The 25,125-nt window shown below is 42.3% G+C and overlaps 1 protein-coding gene across 2 annotated transcripts in view; it reads left to right on the top strand.

Moving 5' to 3' along the window:
* The window catches only part of vti1a (vesicle transport through interaction with t-SNAREs 1A), a 123,585-nt gene that overhangs the window by 71,343 nt on the left and 27,117 nt on the right, over window positions 1–25,125 (top strand). Inside the window, exons 6-7 of one of the 2 annotated variants that reach the window (XM_083687262.1) lie at window positions 6,019–6,089; window positions 11,886–11,947. In XM_083687262.1, the coding sequence (XP_083543388.1) occupies window positions 6,019–6,089; window positions 11,886–11,947 (133 nt within the window). Of the gene's footprint in view, window positions 1–6,018; window positions 6,090–11,885; window positions 11,959–25,125 lie in introns of both variants that reach the window. The other variant, XM_083687263.1, reaches the window with a different exon arrangement.

Genomic DNA, 25,125 nt, shown 5'->3' with positions numbered 1-25,125 from the left:
GGTTGATTAAGTCCAGGCAATTTGCTGAGGGAAAGCAACCCCCCCACCCCTCCCTCCCTTCATTTACCCGCTCCGCCTCCTCTTTCCATTGCCACTACCCAGTAGTGTGGTTCAGGTTAATTTAATCTGTATTGTTTAGGATTGTAACAGTATGAATTATGGTGATTGAGCTGCTTTAGTGTTGTTTGTTCTGTTTGAGTTCTAGTTTCCCCCTGGTTTATCATTGTAGAAACCTTACCGACAGGGCATAGCGTTCAAAGTTTAAGTACAGTCTCACTGTGTTCACTGTATGCTACTTTGAATTTTAGTTTTCAGCTGTTAGCTAGTGTATTGTTTTGGGCTTGCCACAGTAAAATCTATGGCTATGTCTACAGCAGTGTACACATGTATTCATAAATGAATAACAACCGCACTGCTTCCCGGCCTCATCTATTCTCATTCAAGGGGAGTGAGTGCGACCTCACTGTTAAAAGTCAATATGGGAACCGCAGTGTTTGAACTTGAGGCGGAGATGGAGGGAGGGGGGGTTTCAATTGGAGTAAAACAGCCTTCATTTTCTCCACCCTTGCTCTGCCTTAAACAAATGGTTCTATTACCAGCTGCTCTCCTAGAGGCCCGGTCATTTATACCCATTAAACCTGCGTCTTATCACCCATAAGACACCCTTACATCTCTCCATCCGCCAATTGTCCGTAATCAGCCATTTAAAACCGCGGTGGAAATTTCCTTTGCGTCTTGCTCCGGTCTGACGGACAGGCGAACAGAGGAGGAGAGTGGGAAAAGGGGGATATTTTTGTGCGGAATGATGAATAGGCTAAGTTGAGTGGCTGACTAATAGAGATCTGTCTTAATCAGAAGTGATTTGTCAGAACAGGAGCTCTGCAGGGTCAGGGCGCAGGCGATGAATAAAACAGCGCCCAGTGGAGTGAAGAAAGGCCTCAGAAATACACCCTGACTGACACATGTAAGGAAAATGGGCCCTCAGCTGGCCTGGACAATGTACTGCCTGCTCAGAATAGGCCCTATCTGCCTACCACTACGGACACACGTGCAAGACAGTCAGCCAGCTTTGCTGGTCAGTGCAATGTTGTGTCAATAGTCTCCACAATATACGCCCTGTATCTCTCTGTCACTGCTCACCAAGTACATGAAGACTACCCAACACTACTCATATTCATGCAATACACCCTGTGTCCAGACAAGATTTCCTTGTTAATTTCGCCATTAGCTTTTTATGAATTTATCAAATTTGAAAGCATGGACCAGTTCAATAACTTTGGAGGTAAGTTAATAGTTTATAATGACCAAGATGTTCATGTTCATAATGGGGGCTAAGAATTTTAAACCAGTTAGCACACTGAAGATACTGACTAGGTTTGCAAACCAGGAAAAAACGATTTAAGCATTGGTGCTACACCAATTTTGCCATCATTCATCTTAAATATCCAGACAGAGCTAAATGAATTGGGAATTGTATTCCGGAACTGGGAATGGCCTACAAATGTCTCATCGCTCAGTACTTTATTCCCACTGGTTTGCTGGAATATATGCATTCTGAGGCAAACTGTCTGGCTCTGCGAGATTAGTGTGCATGTGGTAGTTTGTGTGTGTTTCACTGACAGATACCTACCCTCAGTCCTCCCCTGGGCCACTTTCACTCGGTTTGTCTGTGTGTGTGGATTGTGTCCGGATAGAAGTGTGTGTGGTAACCTTCAAAAAGTGGTTTCAACTGGCTAATGAAAAGGAGCTGTGCTGAGCCTCAGAGTGCGCCAGTGTCAGGGCTTGTACCCTTTCAGCTCAGGGGAGAAAGGGAACAGAGAAAAAGAGAGGTGGAGAGAAAAGAGAGACAGGGAGGCCCCAGCCATTTCACACAAGTTTTCTCTAAAACAGCTCCTATAAAATTGATGATGTGTCCAATTATATGTGTCCGTGGAGGGGGGAAGGGGTTAGGAGGAGAGGGGCCCCTGGAATGGTGACTATGATGGGTTGTCCTAGGCTCAGCTGGGATGGGATGGCCAGACTGGGCACTAGTGTAGGCCCCCAGAATAGTAGAATTGTATAAGAGCCAATTGCAGCTGCCTTTTAGGCCAAATAACAAACAACACAAACTTTCTAGACATCTCCAGGTTACTAACACGCTAGCTGCTATTTCCATGAAGCGAAATTCATTTGAAACCCATTGGTTTCATTCATAAAGTATGTAGGTTTATCTCAGTACCAGTTGAACAAGCCGCTGGTAGCCATGTTCTCGGACGAGAAAAAGCTGTTGTCCCACCTCTTTGTGGATTTGTTATAAGTAGACACATCCCATCTTTTGCAAGCAGTCCAAGTCAACAACTTGAATGAATACCCCACATGGCCAACATTTGATCTCAATTGAACTTTTCTCTAGTTTCTACCCTCTACATTAACCAATGGCCACTTCTGCTAATCAACAGTAAAGTGAGTTAAATTTGGGCTCTCCAGTGATGGTGTGATGATAATTTAATAGACTAATAGGCTTGTTAAATGGACCTTTGGGAATGTGGAGCTTTAGCGAGCGGGTCTGTGCAAGGCCTTAGCGTCAGGGTCATTTGAATTGTTAATAGCCGCTTAAACGGGCTATTGGAATATTTTATATGCTAACGAGCAACAAGTCTGGAGCATCAGCAGGAACAGGAAATGTCTTATTCTTTCCCCAGTTTTTCGGCATAGGCCTATCCATGCATGTTCCTTCTGGAGTTAGAATGCTATGAGCTTGAAGGAATGTGCTATTGACACTGAATTTGAAGTGGTTCTGCTTTACTGTATCTCACAGTACATGAAACCCCTGACTCAGATGTCTGATAACATCTGTAGATGTCCGCAATGCTGTTTTTCCTTACAAATGAGTACGATGATAAATGAGTAGTCAATGACGTTATGTACTGTAGTTGACATAACGGTGCAAAGAGCACACCCCTTCTAGTTTAGAGTCACTATCATTCACTATTTACATGACTTAATCTGACTCTCCTTTTCCTTCCTTGCACGGTCACGACTGCACCATCTGTTAATGATTGTTACTGTCGACTAGGTGGCAATCAATCTGTATTACATTTTTTGCACGATAAACTTTGACGATGCCCCACCGTATGGGGCTGTCTGTAGTTTAACGCACAGTGATGATCTGTGAAGTCAAAACATCAGATACAGTAAGACATGGAGGTAACACTGTCGTATCTGTAATGAAACCATTTCAACATGAGATTTTATAGTCAATGATGATTTGCATCATCAGACCCTATGAAGTCTATTTGTGTGTTGATGGTAAAATACAGGGTGCATCAAGATTGATTGGTGGAAATCTTTCCTGTCTTATTGTTTTCACTGTAGAATACTAGGGGAGGAGACTGTTATTAGAGAAGCCATCTTTCATCCTCCTCCACAGTAGCTTCAGTGCTTTTTCGAAAGCCAAACTCAACATTTAGCCTGTACAGTGCACAACAACAGATCCTCTTTCCAGGTAATAGATAACGTGATTCCTCAACACACTCACAGAAACCGCCGGAGTTGGAGTAAGAAAGACAGATAGTTAGAAATGTGGAGAACTAACAGAGACTAAGTGTAAGGGAGAGGAAAGAGGTGGAAATGGAGGAGAGGGTCGGGGCCCCCCTTACACTCCCGGGGGAGGCAGTGTGTACACAGTTAATGGTCCAGTGGGTAGGGGATGGGACGGGACAGAGGGAGATAGGGGGGGGTCTTAATGGGAACATCCATTTGTGGTTACATAGCTAAGGGAAATATTTATCTTTGAGCTCCTCGGCTGAGGCCCGTTGTAATGTGTTTTACAGCCTACCGGCTCAGGGGACACTTCATCATACCGCAATGGATTTTACAGCACACCAGCCCAGTAATGACGTTCATTTAAAACGTGCTGTACCTATAGAGGGGGCATGCACAATATTGTTGAGTATTAATACCATCATCATAAGTGGTAGTAGTTGAAGTACTACTATCTGCTGTATTTGGAAGATGGAAATTACCCAAGACAATTCTGGTGGTTATGGTATGTTTGTCAAAATGTTGTTGAAAGTGGTTGTACTGTAGTTAATTTGTTTTAATGGTAGTGGCAAATGATGCAATTGTGATTATTCATAGTTATTCATCCTCATTTTCTCTTTGACTGCCTCTTTTTCAAGGGCAAATGCATCGCGGGTGGTGAGCTTGAACTACTTCTCTTCAGGTTGCACAATGCTAGTACTCTGCATTAGATAGCACACTCTTAGAAACCTTGATTCTGCCTCACCTTGCTCTCCCAGAGACAGCAACATGGCTGTACTCTCATCGAGAATGGAGAGAAACCTGAATCCACTAGGCCCCATTCTTATCCACTGAAAGGTGGCTCAGAGCCAGAGCGGCTTTTCTTTCCCTGCCTTTGTGTATTAATGCATCTCTCAGTTACTTCGACACATATCATTCAGACCGAGGCTCTTTACACTTTGCACAACAAACTTGGACTTAATGACACTGGTCCTGTGAGTGAGTCCTTACAGGGAGATGTCTTCGGACCCTTTTCTTCACCGCAACGACCTCATCCATCTTCTCACGGACTGTGTGCTTTTCCAATAGTAGTGATTCTGCTTGTGTGGCGCTTGTCACCCTCATTTGTTGTAAACCCGTCCCGGACAGAGACAGATAGACATGCTTAGCTGTCTTCCACAGAAGATTTCTGCTTTCACCTCAGTTCCTGTTTATCCCTTGTTCTTTTTGAAGGGGGACGGGGGAGGGCTTGTATTATTATGGTTATTAATACCTGCATTCAGTCTTTTAATCTGCCCAATTTTTCACATGTGACTGTCTGACTGCACTGTTTAATCTGGGTATCCTTCAATATGTCTCGTCCCTGATTAGAAATTAATGAAGGCAGAAAGAGACACATTTGCTCTAGCCAGTTGAGGGAGAATGGAAGGGAGTGGCAAGGGGGGCAAGCGTCACTCATTCGACAGCACCCCCCTTCCATATTTTCTCGTTTGTTTAGCTGCCAGATGTCGCCCATTTTTGCGGCGTTCCCCCAAACAGGCGCACAGCACGTGTGCTCTTTGGAGTGCCACACCTGTGTAGTGTAATACAGTTAAGAGTGCGTTGTTTACTCCAGATTGTTGTGGATCGTTTGAAAGCCCGTCTTTGATCCACGCAAAGATTCCTCACTTTTCTCTTTTTTTCAACGCTAATGCAGTATCTGCTTACATTGGTGGCAGCAATGGGATATTTTTGGGGGGTTGTTTGTTTGGTGTGTTATTTCTTCTTCTTCTCCCTAACCCAAGGGACCGGGAAATGACAGTGACCAATGAAGAGCTTGTCAGACGTGTTTTTTAGGATGTTTTTTAAGTGTGCGTTAATGTGCTTACATCAACAACAGACTGGCTGCATTTAAAAAGAACGTTTTTTATGAATATCACATTGGCTGATTGGACTCCTGTAACAGAGTATATTGGGATATGGAATATTGTTGTTGTGAGAGCTGAAATTAAAGTGACAAAAGCCCAGAAAGTTGAAGAGGTCAATTGTCAATTCATATTAGCATATGTTCAGATATAGATTAAATTGAAGACATTGTTAAATATGTAATACAAACCTTTTCGCTGTAACAGATTCATACATTTTGAGTGGAAAAAAAATAAAGTGATGGATAACATTTCTTAAAATGATAGGTACATAAATAGCATAGTGTTGGAATCGAGGCACAAGAGTAAAGCTTCAAATGAGGATTGTGGTTTGAAATGGTGAGGCTGATGAGGTTGCTTGCCTGATCCAGTTGATCCAGGCTGACTTTAGCCTAGCTCAGTAAGGCTAGACTAGGCCAGAAATGGCTTTAGCCCACGTTCTCTCATGTTCCATGGTTAGTGTTCCCCTCAGTTATGTAGCCTTTTAGAGCTGGGCTGAAGGAGGCTGAAGGAGGCTGAAGGAGGCTGAAGGAGGTTAGGTGCAGCCGATATTAGCTTGACTCAAGCTTATGTATGCTAACCGATACAGTTTCTTCTTTTCCTTGTCTTCCAGAACAAGTGGGCCAAGAGATCCTGGCCAACCTACACACTGACCGCGAAAAGATCCAGAGATCCAGAGATCGGGTGAGTTCACACATGAGTACACACCCGTGATCTAATGCATGTGTAAACACCAGTTCTAACTGGACAGCGTGATTGATGCTGATGAGAACAGGGCTTTGTAGTTGGGTAGGGACGTCCACCACTTCCATCACTATCCTCATGAAAGCCTTGTGTGTCCAGTGTAGTGATGTCATGCTGTCATGATGCCATTAAGACTATGTGAACACACTGGAGCACACATAAACATAGACACATACTCACACACGCCACATGTTTGCACACACACACACACACACACACACACTTAAGCTCCTGTAGAATCACAGTGTGGGGCTCTGTCATTGACAATTGATCATATTTCACAGGGAGAAAAGTGTAGACTTTTGCTGCTTTGGCACATTGGAACTCTTGCAATGTGTTCCTGGTGTGTGTGTGTGCAAATGCACATATTATCATGCTCATCTGTATGTGAGTCCCTCTTTGTTTAACGTCACTAAGAGTTCTTATTCTATTTAATTAGTAATTGGCACAGAGAGGGGAGGCGATTGATGTATGCAACATTCGATATTCGATGTTTTAGGGAATATAGCTTACATGCGAGAATATACACTAGGCCTTCTTCCACATATTTATAGAGGACTGGTGGTATTATCCCCGACAGGCGACAGCTGCTGTGCCCGTTGTGATCAAATAAGTGCCTATTGGTAATTATTGAACGTGGAACGTCATAGATGTTTGAATTTGCCAACTCCCCTTGGCAAGTCCACCAACACTCCCAGTTACTGCCCTGCATATATTGGTGCAATGTTTGTGTTGTTTGGGGCAGACGCACTTTGCAGAGACACCAAATTACCTAAAACGGTTGTTGCACATGGTTTGAGTGGTGTGCAGCGCTCTTTAGCGGGAGCAAATTAGAACCCGTAGTGTCTGTGTGTGTACCCCCCTTTCTCCTCTCCACCTCCCTGTGGAGTCCTCCCCTCACCCCGGCCCTCCCTCAGCCAGCCAGCCAGCCAGCCAGCCAGCCAGCCAGCCAGTCAGTCAGACAGACAGGTAGAGAGAGGCCCCAGCACGGTGAGAGGGCCCGGACTCTGACGCCCCCCTCGACGGAGGATGCTTAAAGATCACAACATGGCAGTGGGCCTCGCAGGCGATTTTCAAAGGAAATCAAACATCTCCTTTCAAAAGGTCTGCCATCTGCGGAGAATAGTCCTCTCTATCTCTCCTCCTCCCGTGAGCCCTCACCGGCCCCTCTTACCCTTTAAAGACAGTTTGTAGGGCAAAAAATAGAGGGGGGGGAGAAGATGTGAAGACCTAGGATGGAAGGGTCGGTAAACAGCCCTTTTGCATTTTTGAAAAGGATGGAGGATGAATGAGTTTGGGGGGTGTTGTTTTCTATCACACGTGTGCATATACAGGCTCAGATACACACAATAGGAAATGAATGCATACATCCACCATGAGGTAAGTATTGCACACACACACACACACACACACACACACACACACACAAAGACACACACACACACACACACAAATGTGCACACAAAGACACTGCACATGGGGCATGGCTTCCCCTTACAACCAGCTGTGAAAGGGTGTTTTTACTGGTACAATTGGAGGTCAACAACAGGGACTTGAACTTGGCCAAAACAACATCACTCACTGAACCATCACTCAATCAACCCTCGTAATATGTATACCCCATAAACCTCATTGAAAATGATTGTTTGTCCCATCCTCAATCTCAAAAACACGACCTCTGTCGCTTTGCTTTCTCTTATGGCTGTGTGAGAGAGGGATTCAGAGAAATATTCTGTCTGAGAGGGAGAGAGAGATTCGGAGAGAGGCAGAAAGGAGCGATTCAAAGAGTTGGTTTCAGGGAGAGGGAGATCAATTCAGCAAGTGAGATTGATACATTCCGAGAGAGCGAGGGGATTCAGAGAGAGAGAGAGAGAGATGTATATTTTGGGAGAAAGTGGGAAGTCTCTGGGGAGGGATCTATGTTGGAGAGAGACATCAGGCGACAGTGGGGTTGGTGTCAGAGCCAAGGCCCAAACCCGCCCAAAACCACATCTGTCCCTGAGTCTGGCAACCAGCACGGCCCCAACACAGCCTGACAGACTACACACACACACACACACACACACACACACACACACACACACACACACACACACACACACACACACACACACACACACACAGGGATTGAAGACAGAGAGAAACCAACATTTGCTTTTTTGTTAAAGTTACCACCAACCCTGGATCACAATTGGACTGTTTTATTGCCATTTATGATGCGTATTAAGAAATAGTCAACAGTAAGCTTGATTGTCAAGTGTCTGTGTCATTGTAAGACAGTGGCCATCAACATTGATCCTTGCATTGAACACTAAACACCTTGTTGAAATTATGAAAGTCTTAATTATAAGTGAATCAAGTGCTTTTGCTCCACAGACACGGGGTTGGTGTTTGGGATAATTAATCAAATAGATATGATAAATAAGTAATAGTTTATAGGTATTTACTATTGTCATAATTTAGATCCCACCACCCTACACATTCTGGCAGGTAAGGAGCCGAAAAAAAAGTTGGTTTTGTGATCATCAACTGATCATCAAGTCCCTGATAAAGGGTAAGCTAGAAAGGTAGGGAAAGAGAGAGAACGTACAGGTTAGACAGAGAGACAGAGAGACAGAGAGACTCAGAGCGATGGCCCCCCGTCAGAAATGTGACTACAGCTAGAATTTAGTGGCTTCATTCACGCACTGTCAGCATTATTTTACCCCCTACACACACACACACAAACAGACTCACACCATATGAGGAGTAGTTCCGAGCAGATGTCTCTGAGTGTCACAGAATGTGAAAAGGGAGTAAAAGAAAAACTAACCCTAACCCTATGAATACTTTTATCTCTGAAAGGGACAAAAGCAGAGGTTGTTATTATAGTACTATTATAGTACCTCTTTAAGGCATACAGTAAGTGTTGTACACATGTCAGTATACACATCACTTTATGATGCTGTTTACCTTGACCCCCTGATCCTTCTGAAGCAGGCAATGGTGAAAGATGTTTATAGGGAAATTACATAATGAGGGAAATAAGAGCCCCAGTAACACAAACAATGAACACTGCAGATAGAACCCTGTGTGCCAACATGGTGGAAATGCCAAATTACCTATAGGCCTAAATGCTAACACCTAATAATAATGTTTAGTAATAAAGCATTTGTAAGTTGTTTCTAAACAATTTACTCACCATTTATTAATCATTAGTTAATGTCAGTGACTTATGAGATCATTTAAAAGGCATTTGTTAATCGTTGGCTCACCATTTATCTATATCTTTATGAATGGATCTATCTATACCATGATTTGGATATTCACTGATTGTTAATGATTGCATTTCATAAACGTTAGGACATGCACTTAATAATACCTCAGTTGGCGATTAATCAAGAGCATTATAAACCATTTATTAATAATTACTAGACTGTTTTGCAGTACCTGATCTAAAGCGAGCGCTTTATTTAGTACATTTATAAATTACCTGTTGCTCCCCAAAAGCTGGCCACATGAATAGATGGTTTAAATGTTGTATAAGCCCCATTACATTAGCCTAGTTTGTGTTTGCATGTTTCCAACACATGCAAGGTAGACCAATAACTTTTTGCTGTTGGTATGTCAGTCAGTGTCCTACCATACCATCATCAGTTTCCAGCCCTGACACTATTAGCTTCAGTGACCCAGTTTTTCACTCACAATACAGGTACTTTTAAGAAATATGGCAACAAAGTTAGCTAACACTGGTAGAACAAAATGTAACCAGAGCTACTCTCAATATTTCAAACTGCTACTGAGTTTTGGTGAGGCTACAACCTAATCAACTGAGCAAGCTAGCCTAGTTAGCACTAGCCGTGATTGCTAACGCGTTAGCTAGCTAACTGACATAGCGGCACCAAAACACTCGTATTTTGATATTACAATGGTTTTGTCATTCATTAAATAAAGCCTTGTTCACACTGGCAGTTTGAAGTGACTCAAATTCCAATTTTTTCCCTATCTGATTAGATTTCCCTGCAGTCTGAACAGGCAAGACCACATGGAATTGGATATTTCAAACCACATTCATAGGTGGTTTAAAATCAGATACAAATCTTATTCCTGGCAATGTGACTTGTGTCTGAACGGTCAAATCCGATTTATCTGAAGTGATTCGTCACTCCCTATGCGACACAGTGTTGTCTGACATCATCACTTCGCGACACAAATAAACAAGCAAGAGGTCTCGTCATCTCAATGGGACTCCCCTGGTAAAATAAAGGTTAAATACATTAAAATAAAAAGCATGACAAGAGTTTGTGAAGTACTGAAGAGGTGTGTTGCTTTTGTAAAAGAGAAACAGAGCAAGCGACTTGGAAACTTCCATTGTAGGCATTATTGTCATCCCCAACAACTTCTGAGGTAGAGGAAAAAGAGCACCATCACCTACACTGTGCAGGGTCCTGTCGTTACTATGACAACTAACATAGCCATGTCAGCTTGAGACTGCACCGTTTGAACGCACACAAATCCGATTTGGTCACTTGTAAATGCTGTTTGAACAGTCAGTATTCCAAAACGAATTTGAAAAATAAAACTGATTTGAGTATTAAGGCCTGCAGTGTAAACAAAGCTTAAATACTTATGAAGTATCGCTTTTATTTAACTGATCAAATGAACATCTCTGTGTCTGTGTTCTCCTCTGCCCCCGTTTTCCTGGCAGCAGGTTGTTTGCTTGGTGTTGCTTTTCACCGGCCCAAAACAGCCTGTGTTTTTCCCCTAATGAAAGGAAATAGACCACCATTTTAACCATATTTGGATCTAGTATCCTACCTAGTAACAAGCCATTGATTTGATGGAAAATCAAGAACAAGTTGCACACTTTGAACAAGGGTACCAGCTTTAGAAAAGGCCCGAAAATATCACGGTTGAAGAACCAGGGATTTCCCAACACAGCCTGGCTCGGCTGTGTGGTGTAGAACCCCCATTATATTACTGTTTGGCCTCAAATTACATTAGCTGTTGTTGTTTAGTACAGGGGCGAGTTGTTGCAGCCGACAAGCTGGCACTGAAGACAACAGGCTAACTAGTTAAGTAGGTAGCTAGCTAATGTTGACTGGCATATGGCTTGCTGTGTTGGCTGGCAAGTAGTAGCTAACTTAATGCCTTCTGAAAATTATTAATAATAAAATGTGTATTATACTTCCTTAAATGTCCTGTGTTGTGTCGTTATTATTTTACCATTGACATGTTAGGTAATCTGTGCCCAGCTTTTGGGGAGTAGTGCTTGCTTTAGATCAGGTACTGCAAAATAGCTCAGTATTAATTAGTAAATGGTATTAGTAAGTGTGTGTACTAACATTTATAAATGTACTCATTAGCAATTACTAAATATCCAATTCATGATATATATATAAATATATTCATATAGATATAGATAAATGGGCAGCATGTCATTAATGAATGAACTCATGAGTCATAATAACACCTTTACAATCATTTAAAATTGATCATTTAAAATGTTTAGAAATGCATATCATAACTGACATTTACTAATGTATTGCTAATATTGGTGAGTTAATGATTTACAAAGGTTAATAAATGCTTTATTACTGAACGTTACTATAAAGCGCTACCGCCTTAATTCTTAAAGCAGCTATCTGTGATTTCTCATGAATGGTCACCAACAATATGTCACCATGGGAGAAAATGCATTTTAACATGCAAATAGCACTATTTGTGACCAATCTGTTGTCCTTTTCCCCACCGTAGCTGCGAGAAACGGACGCCAACCTGGGCAAGAGCTCTCGCATCCTTACTGGCATGCTAAGAAGGTAAGCAGCAGGTAGGGATCTTGTTTCTACTGCACCTCTATGGATGTGTTTTCACCTGTGGATCTGTTCGCCATCATCCACACTCACCTGGGTTGCGTTCAAGAGGTTCTAACATACTGAACACTGCAGATAGAAAATGCCATTAATGGAGCACACATGATTCCTTACTCAAAGAGGGCGGGAAATGTCTGTTCTACGTGATACATTTCTACCTGAACGTTCCTCCAATTGAATGCACCCCAATCTCATTTAGACCATGGACCGTTCACCTTTGTAACTATATTTACTGTGTGACGGAAGACCCATAGCCCATTAAGACCCAAATACTGCAAAAGCATGAGACCCTAAGAGGGAAATGATGTGCACGGATGCTTGCATAAACACAGTATGTTATGGCAAACTCAGATAATGCACACCCATACTCAAGATAATGCACACCCATACTCAAGAAAGCTTACGCATACTGGCCCACACAGAGTGGCATTTCCATGTGATGTGAGACTGTTGTTCTATTTAAATATGTTTGTTTGTTTGTTTGTTTTTTTACTCAGATTGTCGGATAGGTCACTCATGTTGAAAATTGTGCCATAGATCCGTCACTGTAATGTGAAATGAGAAAAGAGCAGTCCAGAAACCAAAACTAGATGCTTTAGACAAGCATGGGAAACACAAACTTGCACTCTACACACACCCCCGCACATTTCATATCCTTTTCTTCCTCTGCTCTTTGTTTTTCACAAACACACTCACCAACCCAAGCCGACTCACTTTCCGTCTTTCTCCCTCTTTCTTCCTCACTCATACATTCACTCACAAGCTTACCAACAGCCCCCCTCTCTCTCCCACACACACACACACACACACACACACACACGCAGAGATTAATGTCTTGTCACATCTCCATTTTATAAAGTGCCTCTGTGCCTACCCCTGAACCGTGACGCCACGGTTTTGTTTCTCTCCCTTTCTTTTTTCATTCCCCAGTGTGGTTTTTGATTAAGAGTAATATGTAAATGACACCAGCTAAATTTAAAATCCCAGGGCCAGGAAGGAAGTGCCAATTGAAATAGATGCTTCAGTGCCCATAGACAATCAGGGCAGGCGCGGGTGGCTCACGCACTAGAGGGAGAGGCCCGGGCAGCCTGTGACGCCGACTGTAACCAATATTTCTGCATATGTCTCCATTTTGTCAAGTCTGATTAGAAGGGAGCTCGGCTCTCCTGGTGACACCCAGAGCTGTCCAGAAATCATTCATCATCCCCCCCTCTCCCCCCCTCTCCCCCCCTCCAACCCCCCCTCCCCCTCGGCGCTAAAGTAAATAACACGCACTTATTTCAATATTATCATATTAATGTTAAAGTTCAGCTGTCACCTAATGGGAAGACTTAATCAAATGTAGCATTTAAGAGCTGGGTGCTGCTGCACTGAGGCTCCCCCGCGCGTAGCCTCCTCTGGTTAGCCCCGCTCAAATCAGGATTTATGAGGGCTTGCTAAAGCGGGGCCACTCTTCGAGACTCTTCCCAACCGCCACCTTTCTGCTTGACGGGGCTCCATTCTCCCCCTTTTTTCTCCAAATAGCAAACTTTTTTTCTACTAGAAACATTTGAATAAAATAAAGTGTTTTGTTGTAAGATTTAGTTTGCAGGTCATCACCAAAGTAATCTATAACCATGGAAGGGGAAAGAGACAAAAAGCAAGGGTAGTGTGTTTTGTGGGTTTTTACATTTTAGACCATGACCCCTTTTTGTCAAATTCCTAATTTTCCTCATTCATTTTATTACTTGCTTCCGTCGGTTTTCATGCATTTGATTAATGTTTTATTTGTATAAGTTGTCATAGCAATTGTAGATGTTTTGCCGTTTTGGGGGGATTGGTTACTTTGTTATTGTCCGTTTTGTGTTTGTTACTGCTTTGTATATTTTGTGTTTCAAGCTTTCCAGTAGTGTGAAAGACGTATAGTAGTATGTGCAAATGAGGAAGTTACGTGAAACTCTACTACTGTGTACTGCAACCTCAGGGGTGACACACAAATTGGCTTTTGGTACTCATTCACTGCTGTATAAATGGACCATTCTTCCCTTTTTCAATTATTTTCCTGAATCTCACTCTCACTCACACCTTTTTTGTTAGAGAGGGACTTGTTGTTGGTATGTAGCAAATTAACTCTTTTGAATTTAGTAAGCACTCTAAAATAAGTAAAGTATTTTTAAGGTAAAACTGAAAGGGCTTACATGTATATACTGTACTGTATATACACTCACTGAGCACTTTATTAGGAACACTATACTAATACTGGGTAGCGCCTCCCTTTGCTCTCAAAACAGCCTCAATTCTTCGTGGCATTGATTGGAAACATTCCTTTGAGATTGATTGATGTTGGAAACATTCCTTTGAGATTCTGGTCCATGATGACATGATTGCATCATGCAATTCCTGCAGATTTTTCAGGTGCACTTTCAAGCTGTGAATCTCCCGTTCTACCACATTCCAAAGGTTTTCTACTGGATTCAGATTCGGTGACTGGGAATGCCACTGAAGAACACTGAACTCATTGTCATGTTCATGAAACCAGTTTGAGACGATTTTTGCTTTGTGACATGGTGCATTATCATGCTGGAAGTAGCCATTAGAAGCCATTAAAAGGTAAATTGTGGCCATGAAGGGATGCACATGGTCAGCAAAAATATTCAAATAGGCTGTGGCATTCAAGCGATGATTGATTGGTATGAACGGGCCCAAAGTGCGCCAAGAAAACATTCCCCACACCATTACTCCACCTCCACCATGAGAAGGTGTACAGGTGTTCCTAATAAAGTGTTCAGTGAGTATATATTATACCCAAATTCAACTTTGTGAGTTAGAAACTGAGAGAGGGATGCCTTGGAACCAGACATTAAAACTGTAAACTGTTGCCATTGTCTGTGTTCAGGCGAGATGTAGTTTAATATTTGAATTGAGCGGTCAGTGGAGTATCATGGATCGTACCTTGTCGTGCCTTGTGCTATTTGGGTTATCGTCCCTCATATTCATCAAAACCAAAGTGTACTGTATACTGTATTTCATTATTTGAATTTACTACAAAATGTATGTCAGGGCTAGATATATATATACATATAATATATATATAGGGTTATTATATACTGTATCTATACGTTTTACAAATCTTTAAAATGATTATGATAGCATGGTTGGAATGTAACGTGTTTCACATTTCCATCAGTATCTCCTAAACTAGTGTCTCTCATTTTTCCTCCTGCTGATCCTCTATGTATGCTGGATATCACTCCAGCTGAGCCTCTATTAGACACTAATTAGTTCAGCTTCTTTGGTTCAAGGCAACCAGTTAACAGAAAGAATCTCTTGTTTTAGGGAATCATCAAAGAAATAAACATTTCTTGAATAGTGTTTAGGTTTGTTTAAATAATTCAATAATAAATATGTTGACCATTTTAATTCAGCTTTGTTAATGGTACAGTGGTATTCGGTTGGGATAAAAACCTGTATGTAGAGTGGGTCCCCAGGACCAGAGTTTAGATACCCTACCCTTCCCTACTCCTCTCCTACAGAACATACCCTGCCATAGTGAATGTCGGCTGACTGAGGGCCGACTTAATTATTCATACAATCATCTGAAGTCCTGAGGGTTTTAATTATATTGTCATGGTCATGATGATCTCATTAACTTTTAATGGTAATGCCTGTTAAAGAAAATCATAATATTATTAAAAAGTAATAATACGAATGATACTCATCAGGAGTGAAGTGCTATGAAATTGATAATGCACAATTAAAACATTCCCTTTAACGGGAACTTTTTGCAGTGTGCTTCTTGTCCTTTTAATGAAGACCTTTAACAGGAGTCAGGAATTATAAGTCAGGAAGTATTAAGATGTGTTTAGCAACAGTAATACCTATAGTGAATGATCACATTTGATTGCCATATCATATCATTAAGAGACTGCATATTATGTGGGTATGGAGGGGTTGAATTGTCCTGGGAGGAGGGCTAGGAGGGGGTGTTCATAGTCATGCCTGATTAGAGGAGCCTCAAGTTTTTTGCTCTTTCTTCAGTTACCTCCGCAGCACTGTGCCCTGACATTATAGCCCTCCCGCTGGACACAAAATGGCACCCATCGCTTTGCCCGACAGAGGTGGACCGTGCTGGGAATGGACCAGCTTCCTGCTGCTAGCTACACTGTGATCATGTCAAGCATCTCCCTGCCTGCACACAGCAGAGAGTTGAGATGCAACTCCAGACCCAGTTATGACCACTATGGTTCTGGAGAGGAGGGGGCAGCGTGAAGGGCACCGAGGGAGGGGGGGGGGGGGGGGGGGGGCTTCTCTCAGTGGTGGCTTATCCCGCATGCAGGTGGTCGAGTCAGTCGCCAGGCAGATCAAAAAGTCAAACCCCCGGGTGGACCTCCCTTTGAAATGGGAATGGGGCCGAGATATCAGACAGAAAACATAAGCAAGCCCTGGCCGCAGAAGGGCTCCATATTCATGACGGGGGCTGGCAGCAGCATCAGCAGCAAGGCAGGGGCCACAGCCTTCAGAGGAGGGCTCCGGTCGCTCTGGACACTGATTAAGAGATCAGTCCCTGGCTTGGGCTAGGATGCTAGTGCCGGCATGCTAACGCCCTTCAGCTTTGGAGAACACACCTTAAACAAGGTGTGCTAACATAGCTTACACCCCGTTTATATTTTCAGTGATGAGGGTGTTGACCTAGCGGAGGTCCATTCATTTTCAATTAATTACAAAATCGCTTTCTTTTTGCAAAATCACTAGCAACAACCAATCAGAGGAGGATAACCAATCAAGCTAGCATGTTCTATATATGCTACTATTAGATGCATTACCAAATGTGCAAGGGAAATAACAACCACCAGCAGCCAAACAGGGGCAAGGCGATGTCAAGTGATGTTATCGTATATAATGTAAACAGGCAGTTAGCAAACTGCTTGACTATATGCTAATAATTAATTAATACACTGTTATAGCATTAGTTGTAGTAGGTTTGCAGGGCTATGCTAGAACTAAGCCACTCTGGGCTGACCTACCCATTGATACTGATAGCACTGCTGTTGGTCATGCTTTACCCATGTCATCCAACGTGTTCATACGAATGTGTTATTCATATAATTTCTGATACACATAAGTGACTAAGAAACCTCACTTATTCCAACATTTTGCCCACACAGTAATGTCTTTACGTCCCCTCCCTTCAGGACAGCCTGGTTTATCTCACCCTTTTGATTCAGTGGCAAATGGAGTTGCGATGGGGCTTTTTTTTTTTTAAGAAGAAGAAGAAAAAATAAAGAAAAGAGTGTGGCTGCATTCACATGTTTGCCAGTCCCATTAAACCAACATTTGCAAACAATGTCAGGAGAGAGGAGATCAAAGAGCGCAACCCCAGAAAGGCGTCTGGAGTAGGAGGGGGTCGGGGGGGGTGGGGCTGTGATGTCCTGAAGATCTCCAAATTTAGCCATTTTCCCTAGTATTGGCTGAGTTTATCTCTTTTTCTTCCAGCCTGGAATATTAACTATGTGATATGTAGGTCATATAATTAATGGAATTCAGATACACCAGTGGGCTGTGGTGGGATGCAAATGGAAAGGAGTCTTGGGGGCCCTCTTGAAGTCTTGTTGTGAAGTCGAACAAAAAGATTTGATATTATTTTTAATTGAAGCTGAAAGATAGAACAAATTATACTTCTGTTTTTTTCTGTCTTCTCATTCTTTCTCTTTGTCTTTTATATTATTTTTTGCCTAGCTTTTTTCGAGGAGAATCTGCGAAAAAGCCTTTAAAATCGGGGGGAGTGTGGTATGGGTGGAGAAGTGATACTAGCATGCACGCTTACACACGTGTAGTGCACACAATCACATGGATACTGTACATGTGCACACACTCCTATATTTTCACTACAGTGTTACACACACACACACACACACACACACACACACACACACACACACACACATTATATTCTACAGATAGTGCTGTGTGAAGGCCAGACTTGCCATTGAGTTTTCACCAACTTGTGCACCATAATATTTTGAGAACAGTACTGTATACAGTTATACAACTATACTGTAGCTGAATTGTAATGGTCCGTTCAAGACATTCAATGTAAAAAGGTCACATAAAACACTTTTCCTTTGTTTTATTGAGTAACATATCTAGTTGAATTAGCCAGCCACAGTATTTGTTTACTTTCCTGTTGTTTGGAAACATTAGAGTAAAACAGACTTATGTTTTATGTTATGCTGGGGTAGGATAGTTGTATTAAGTTAGGCATAAGTAATGGTCTTCAACAATCAATATAGTATATATCATAAATGTATATATCCACAAAGGGCTTCACAAATTGCAGATTGTGGCTTTAAGGGAGCAGTTAGCAATTTTTCACCACCTGTGGCAACAAAGTGAATTGCAGCTGAATTCAACAGTTGCCTCCTAGGCAGAATAACTAACCATCTCCATCCTACTAACAGGCTATCCTGCTATTTTCAGTAAGCAAATACATTATAAACCTGTTGGTTTCATTCAGAAATTCTGCATATTTACCTCAGTAACAGTTGAAAAAGTCTTCTAATTTAGATGGCCATCTAATTTTACTGTGAGCCTCCATCTTGGATGAGAAAATACTCTTCTTGCCTCTTAGTCATTTTGTATTGGTAAATAAGGCCCAGAGTGGCAGAAGTCATGGGATTTTATGGGCTAAATATTGATTATGGACATTTAGTGCTATTTCCATGTAAAATAGTTGCAAATTGTACATTCAAGACCATTGCGTGCGTGTCTGTGGCTGCTGCTGGGACAATGACAAGGTTCGCCTCAGCCTCATTACAAGCAGTACTGCCACCTCTCTCTCTCTCTCTTCCTCTCTTTTTCTCCCATTAGAGAGTGCTGATGGGACACTTTTGGAATAAGGCGAGACACAAACAAGCCTGGGCTGTGGATAAATGGGTTGTTGATAGGGGCAGTGATGTGCTGATGATCTATACAAGAGGCTGTTCACTGACAAGAACTTTCTCCCTGACATTTTTTTTATCTTAGTCATTATCTTGGAGTCAGATTCTGCATTTGTGTGTCGTTGAAATCAGTGGACTCAACTGATGCGACAATCTATCTGTCTATCTGTCTTTCACAGATGTTTGTCTTAGAAGTTGCTTGTAGATGTTGGAAGTGATGGACGAGAAGTAATTTATTGCTTACTTCTAGTCCATCGGGACAGGGCCATTCAAGCTTGAGTGATGATGAGCTGATTCTCTCAAAGATATCAATTAAGTGCAGTGAATATCAGTGCTATAGTAGTACTATATTATACAGTATCATATCCATCAGGAAGTGCTCCACTTGAACAAGGACTGCTTGGGTCAACCCCGTATGACATTGAGTTGACAGTTTATTTGCCCTCTCCTGTTGCCTCCTCAGTTGAGGAGCTTCCTCTTTTTTTTTTCCTCGACAGGACGTCGTTTCCGACGAGCTCACTGGAGATCAGTGGCGCCTTCTCCCCTTGAAGTGGCTCCAGGTGTCACTCCAAGGGTACCCGCCCCGTTTGATCTGCCGTCAAGCGCCTGTCGGGCCGCGGCACCCTCTGATTCCCCCGTCAGAGGGGAGAGACGCACCCTTCCAAAAGTTCCGCCACTACTTTTGAGTGACAGGCACGGAAGGTGTTGGTTGGTGGCAGCAGTGGTGGGGACGAGAGTGGTTGGTGACAGTAGAGGAACTGCATCTCATCCCTACCTATCTCTTTGGAGTAGCCATTGGGAAAGCCTTGATTTCTTCTCACTGTACACAACATGAAGGCTCGACTTCACATGTTTCTCCAGACCCAGACAAAACACCAGCAGCCACAGCAACCAAAAGGAGATGAAGTAAACAGGAAACGTGAAAACAGGACTGATGCAGTGAATTTATTGGAAGCCTTGTCTTACCAACTACAAAAAGCACACCCTCTAACATCTGATACTGTCCAAAGGAGGACCCTGCCTTCCTGAGAAATGAAAGAAGGGCTTCGCAGAAGACTGCTATATAAAACCAAAAGTAAGACTGTTCCGTGGATATCTTTGTAGACACAGACGCCCTTTCTGCCTCTCTTTCATTCTGTTTCCTTCATTCCTCCTCTTTTTCCACCGACTGTGACGATGGTGGGCCTCCCTTTCGTCAGGAGGAAAGGGAGAGGAGGAAAGAGAGAGAGTGATGCACACTTACCAGTGTTTCTGTGTTATTTATGTTTGCCCACTCTCCCTTTGTGCGGCTCGTGATAACTTATTCAGCGCGGGCCATTCATCCAGGGGTTGAGCGCAGGCGTCCGTCAAGATGAAAATAATGAGGCGATGGAGGATCTCCCTCCCTTCGTCTGGGTCGCGTCCCCCCCACCTTCCTCCTCCTACTCTCCCATTATCAGCCGATTTAAATAGATAATAGGCTGCCTTCTTCTGGACGTTATGAAGCAATTAGAACCTATCACACTGTTCCCCCCTGGCTGTCGTCCACTCCCAGCATGCCTGTGTGTGTGTACGTGTGTGTACGTGTGTGTACGTGTGTGTACGTGTGTGTGTGTGTGTGTGTGTGTCTTGCAACAGCTGCCTGAAAGAATGCAGAATGCCATCGCACTGACACCAGTATGTTTGTGGAAGAGGAGAAAGGCCTGGTTTATTATTGTATTATACTATGCCGTACACACAGACTCTGCCCCACTCAAGCACGTTGGGCATATGCCATGCCAGGACATGGCATCACTGTGCCGTGCCAAGCTCTTCTGGGATGGCAATGCCCGCCAGGGTAGATGTGCTATGCCTCAAAGGCCTACTGTACCTTGCTTTCACTTTATCCTTCTGACAGTCTCATCTCCCCCACCCTCTTGTGACTAAAAATACTTGACCTTCAGATTTTGATACCCAGTTGTACTTGAATTTACATTACACATTTTTATAGGAAGCCCAATTCTCTACTAGTTCACTTTCAAATCATGTATTGTCCTCTTAAGATGCATAATGATATGTTTGATGTGTTGAGGATAGCCTGATTGTATAGATAAAGCTCTCAGCCTAAAACGTGTCTTATGTTTTCTGTGTACTAATCAGAATAAGACGAGGGTACTGTAGATGACTTTCATCTCGTTGAGGAGGATCCCTATGTAGTTTCCAAGTCTACTCAGAGAAACAGATGAAAAACTCACCTTATGTTTTTTTCTTTTGCATCTGGCTTGATAGTTTAGCTGAGGCTTTGCTGTTGTTGTTGCCTCTCTGATCTCTCTTTGGATGGGTGTAAAAGCTTGAAATATTTACGGTACGAATGCCGAAATTTTATTTATTTTTTTTATTCTTCTTTTCTATCCTTTCAATCACATCTCTCTGTCTGTCCCCCCCCCTCCCTCTCCTTAACCCAGACCCCTAGTTTTGAGTATGGGGGGTGGGGGGATATGGGGGTGCAGCAAACACAATGTGTGCCAGCCTGTTTTGAGATGTTGACGCTCTCATATTGTAGATAGAATAAAAGATTCCCTTTGTCACAATGGGAGGAAAAATAAAAACAGGACAACATTTTTTCAAGAAGCTGAAGAGGTTGTAACATCACTCAAGCCGAGGCTTTTGTGGGCACAGGGAGTTGAGAAGGGCTCCTGTCAGACCACTTCTCAAGGGTTCATTTTTTGAAAAGCTTCCAACTATGAGAGCTTGTATTATAAACACAATAGTGTTTTGGGCAGAATCGAGAGACTGGAAAACAGATGGACAGAGCTCTCCCTCCTATCGCTGTTCAATGTCGGAGGGAGACGCTTCATAGGGGCATTGCAAGTCAACTAAGGGGAAAAAAAAGTTAGCACAAGCGAGAGAATGAGTTTGACTTGAGGACTTGAGAAAACAATGCTTTCAAAGATACAGTAGGCAAACGCTGGCCTTTTCATGTGCAACCTTTTGTTCTGTCATAATCACATTGTTTACATGATTTTCAGAAAAAAAGTGACCGTGTACAAATTCAATGGGGACAAAAAAGACGAGAGTCAGGACAAGCAAAAAGCTGGCAAAACAAATACCGGAACGTTGTGTAGGGCCTTTATAGATTGGCAGTTACAAATGGCTATGTATTGTTAATAGCAAAGACTAGCAAGAATTTTAGATTTTGTTTTGATTTAGAGCAATAATATGAATCAATAAAATGAATCAAATGAGACTTTAATAATATTGTAAACTTATGCAATTATTATGCGAATAAATCAGGGATAAATGTTACATTCTACCCTCATGGTAAATGATAGAAAGAGAGAGAGAGTGAGGAAGAGAGAAAGAGAAAGGTAAACCACATGGTTAGCTAATACAATACTCACAGATCATCAGCTGAGACCACAGACCAAGACAAAGAGAGAGAATCTGTCCTTAAACATTCCATTTTTATACCTGACTTCCAACCACAGTATTTAAATGAAGAGTACATTTGTAAGGAACCAATGAGTCAATTCTAGTCATATGACACCTCAGCATCAAAACATTGCCAGGGCTTATAAAACATCACAGAGAGATTACAGTCATTTGGCCCATCAGGGGAAGGGATCTCATGAAGACAGTTATACAGGCCAGAATTGATGTCTCCCCCCTTCAAGGTGAAATATTGTACTTGCAGTAGTATATTGTAGACTCTCTGTGTTCATTTGATAGGCCAATACTGTATTTGAACTGTACAAAATGACAGACAAATACTTCCTGTATATCAAAATGAATAACTAGAAATCCTGGAATGTAAAGGGACTGTTGTAGGTTTGACTCAGGTCCTCTCACAGTTGACTGACAATCTAGTAAATCACTCCAAAAGGTCCTGGGCTTGTTGATCCCATTCTATGTGGTCCACGACCCTGCAGGGAGTGACAGATGTCCAGGCTGATCCAGGCTCATGACATCACACTCTGGATGTTATACCTGTGGAAAGCAGGTACTGTACCAACCATTGTATACAGGATGTGCCTTTGCAAACTATATGGGACGTCTCTGTTTCTTCTCTGTACAGTATGTATGAATATACAGTAGTTCCATCTTTGTCCATCTTTTATCTGTCAGACTGCTTCATTGTGTCTCTGTCTTTCTGTGTCTTTGTATGTTACAAAGTCTGTCTCTGACTGAGCAAGTTGGACTCCTGCTCTTGTTCTGTGCTTGGCCTTTTTTTTTAGGCACAGTTCGAGGAGCTTTTAGTGTCAGTAGCAGTGGGAGGTAAGGGGGGAGAGACAGGCCACACAATGCAATCACACACACTCCCAATTGAAGCTTCCTGATAAAACCGTTATGTTCTAATTGGTTCATCGTTAATCAAGCATTGCACATGTATGAGAGAACACACCAAACTGACATTTTGAGGCGTGTGTGTGTGTGTGTGTGTGTTCCGCTGGTGAGTGAATTTACTCAGCCTTTTTCAGAGATAAAGGCACACAGCTGGCACTTGTCCCCCCGTTTTATTTAAACACATCACTCTCTTTTTCTCTTTTGCCTTTCAATGCTGTTCTTTCTCTCTCACACTAGGCAGAAGCTTTTATGTTCATCCTTTGTCTTTAATATTTTCTTTTCACACACACACACACACCCCTTCCTTTTTTTTTCCTATCTCTGATTGCGCCAGTTAATTTTTGTCTTTAATTTAATAACATACTTGAGAAGGTTCAGTGTCACTTATGAATTTATGGGGAATGTTGAGTGCAGTGACAGTGACAAAGTCATTCTCCAGTCCAGCTTTAGAAGATCGGGGATTAGGTTGTTACTTACCTCGAAAGTCTAGATAAAATGCTGTTTAGATTTTGTCTCTTAACTAATGGCACATTTGGATGGGTACCACAACTACCTTGACCTTTGTGTTTTCAAAAAGTTGGGGTAAAGAGGAAATTCAGCAACTCTTAGAAGACGATGGAAACGGATTACTTATTTATTGTTAAAACCACAAGTTTTGGCCTGTAGTGTTCATCCGTTTTCAAAAAGTTGCTATCTGTATTTGTTCCCTTTCTTGCTTGTACAGTATGAAAGAGGAGGAATGTCAGGTAATCAATCCAAATTAAAGGCAATGAAGCACCGACTGAGGTTCAGCTAACACTAAATACAGGTGCAGAACAGCATGCACGCAACAGACCTGAGTTTAAATTATGTTTGAAATCATCTCAATGTGCTTCATTGAGTTTGCCCCACCAATCTAGCTCTCCAGGCAGGCTTGAGCAAATGCTCAAAGCATTTGAAAGTATTTAAAATACTGTTCAACCGAGGTCACACACACACACACACTGCTATCTGCAATTGGGGGAAAACATTTTTGTTTTTAAACTATGTCCATAGGGAGATTTCTGTAACATGACCTCATAACAATAAACCAATACAATAAACAGTGCATGATGGTGACTGTGTTTATCAGACATGGTTTCCCATACTTCAGTCCTGCCCCTCCAGAGCAGAGAGCACAGACAGAAAGTATCTCTTTAAAATGATCTCTTTCATTGTCAATTCTGTTGCTCCCCGAATGACTTGAGCATGACCGCTGAGAAATATGCTTGAGAAGAGGTTGAGTAGGCAGGATTTAATTATGGGAATAGGTCTGCCTGGACACTAATTCTTCGTGTCTCGAACACTGAACACTGGTGATTTGTGACACAGGTTGTTCTGTTTGTTATTCGCCATTTCTCTTGGATACGCTTGTGGAAATGGTCCGTTCCAGGAATTCCAGTGGTTGGACATTTGTTGGTATGCCCTTCTACGGACTGATCGGTATTTAGTGATGTTGAAGAACCTTTCATGGTCACTTCCTCAAACTGTGGTCCAGCTGAAGTCCAAGGACAAGCCAGAGTTATACGCTTTGAAAGTCTGGATAACCTTGATCACTGGTGAAAATTCTTGAGAGAGCCAATAGCCAGAACATACTGTAGAGTCCAGTTTTAGCCTGAGATCAGAGGAAGTCAACTACATGTTGTATAATTAGCCAGTGTATAATTCATCCTAGCAAAGTGGTTAGACAGGCACTGGTTATCCAGTGTGTTGCATATCAATCATATGCACACATTGTGTTCACACAATTGGTCTAAAGGGGTTATCACGTCATACACAATACAATCGGTTTTTTATCGATCGGTTTGCTTTGTTAACCAAGGTCAATAGGTGATAACTTGATAATATAATGGAAACGTTTTGGTTCCATTATCAATGTGGAGTCTT

This window comes from Argentina silus (genome assembly GCF_951799395.1).
Source record: "Argentina silus genome assembly, chromosome: 16".
Classification (NCBI taxonomy): Eukaryota; Metazoa; Chordata; class Actinopteri; order Argentiniformes; family Argentinidae; genus Argentina; species Argentina silus.
This window is presented reverse-complemented; position numbering and strand designations above follow the sequence as displayed.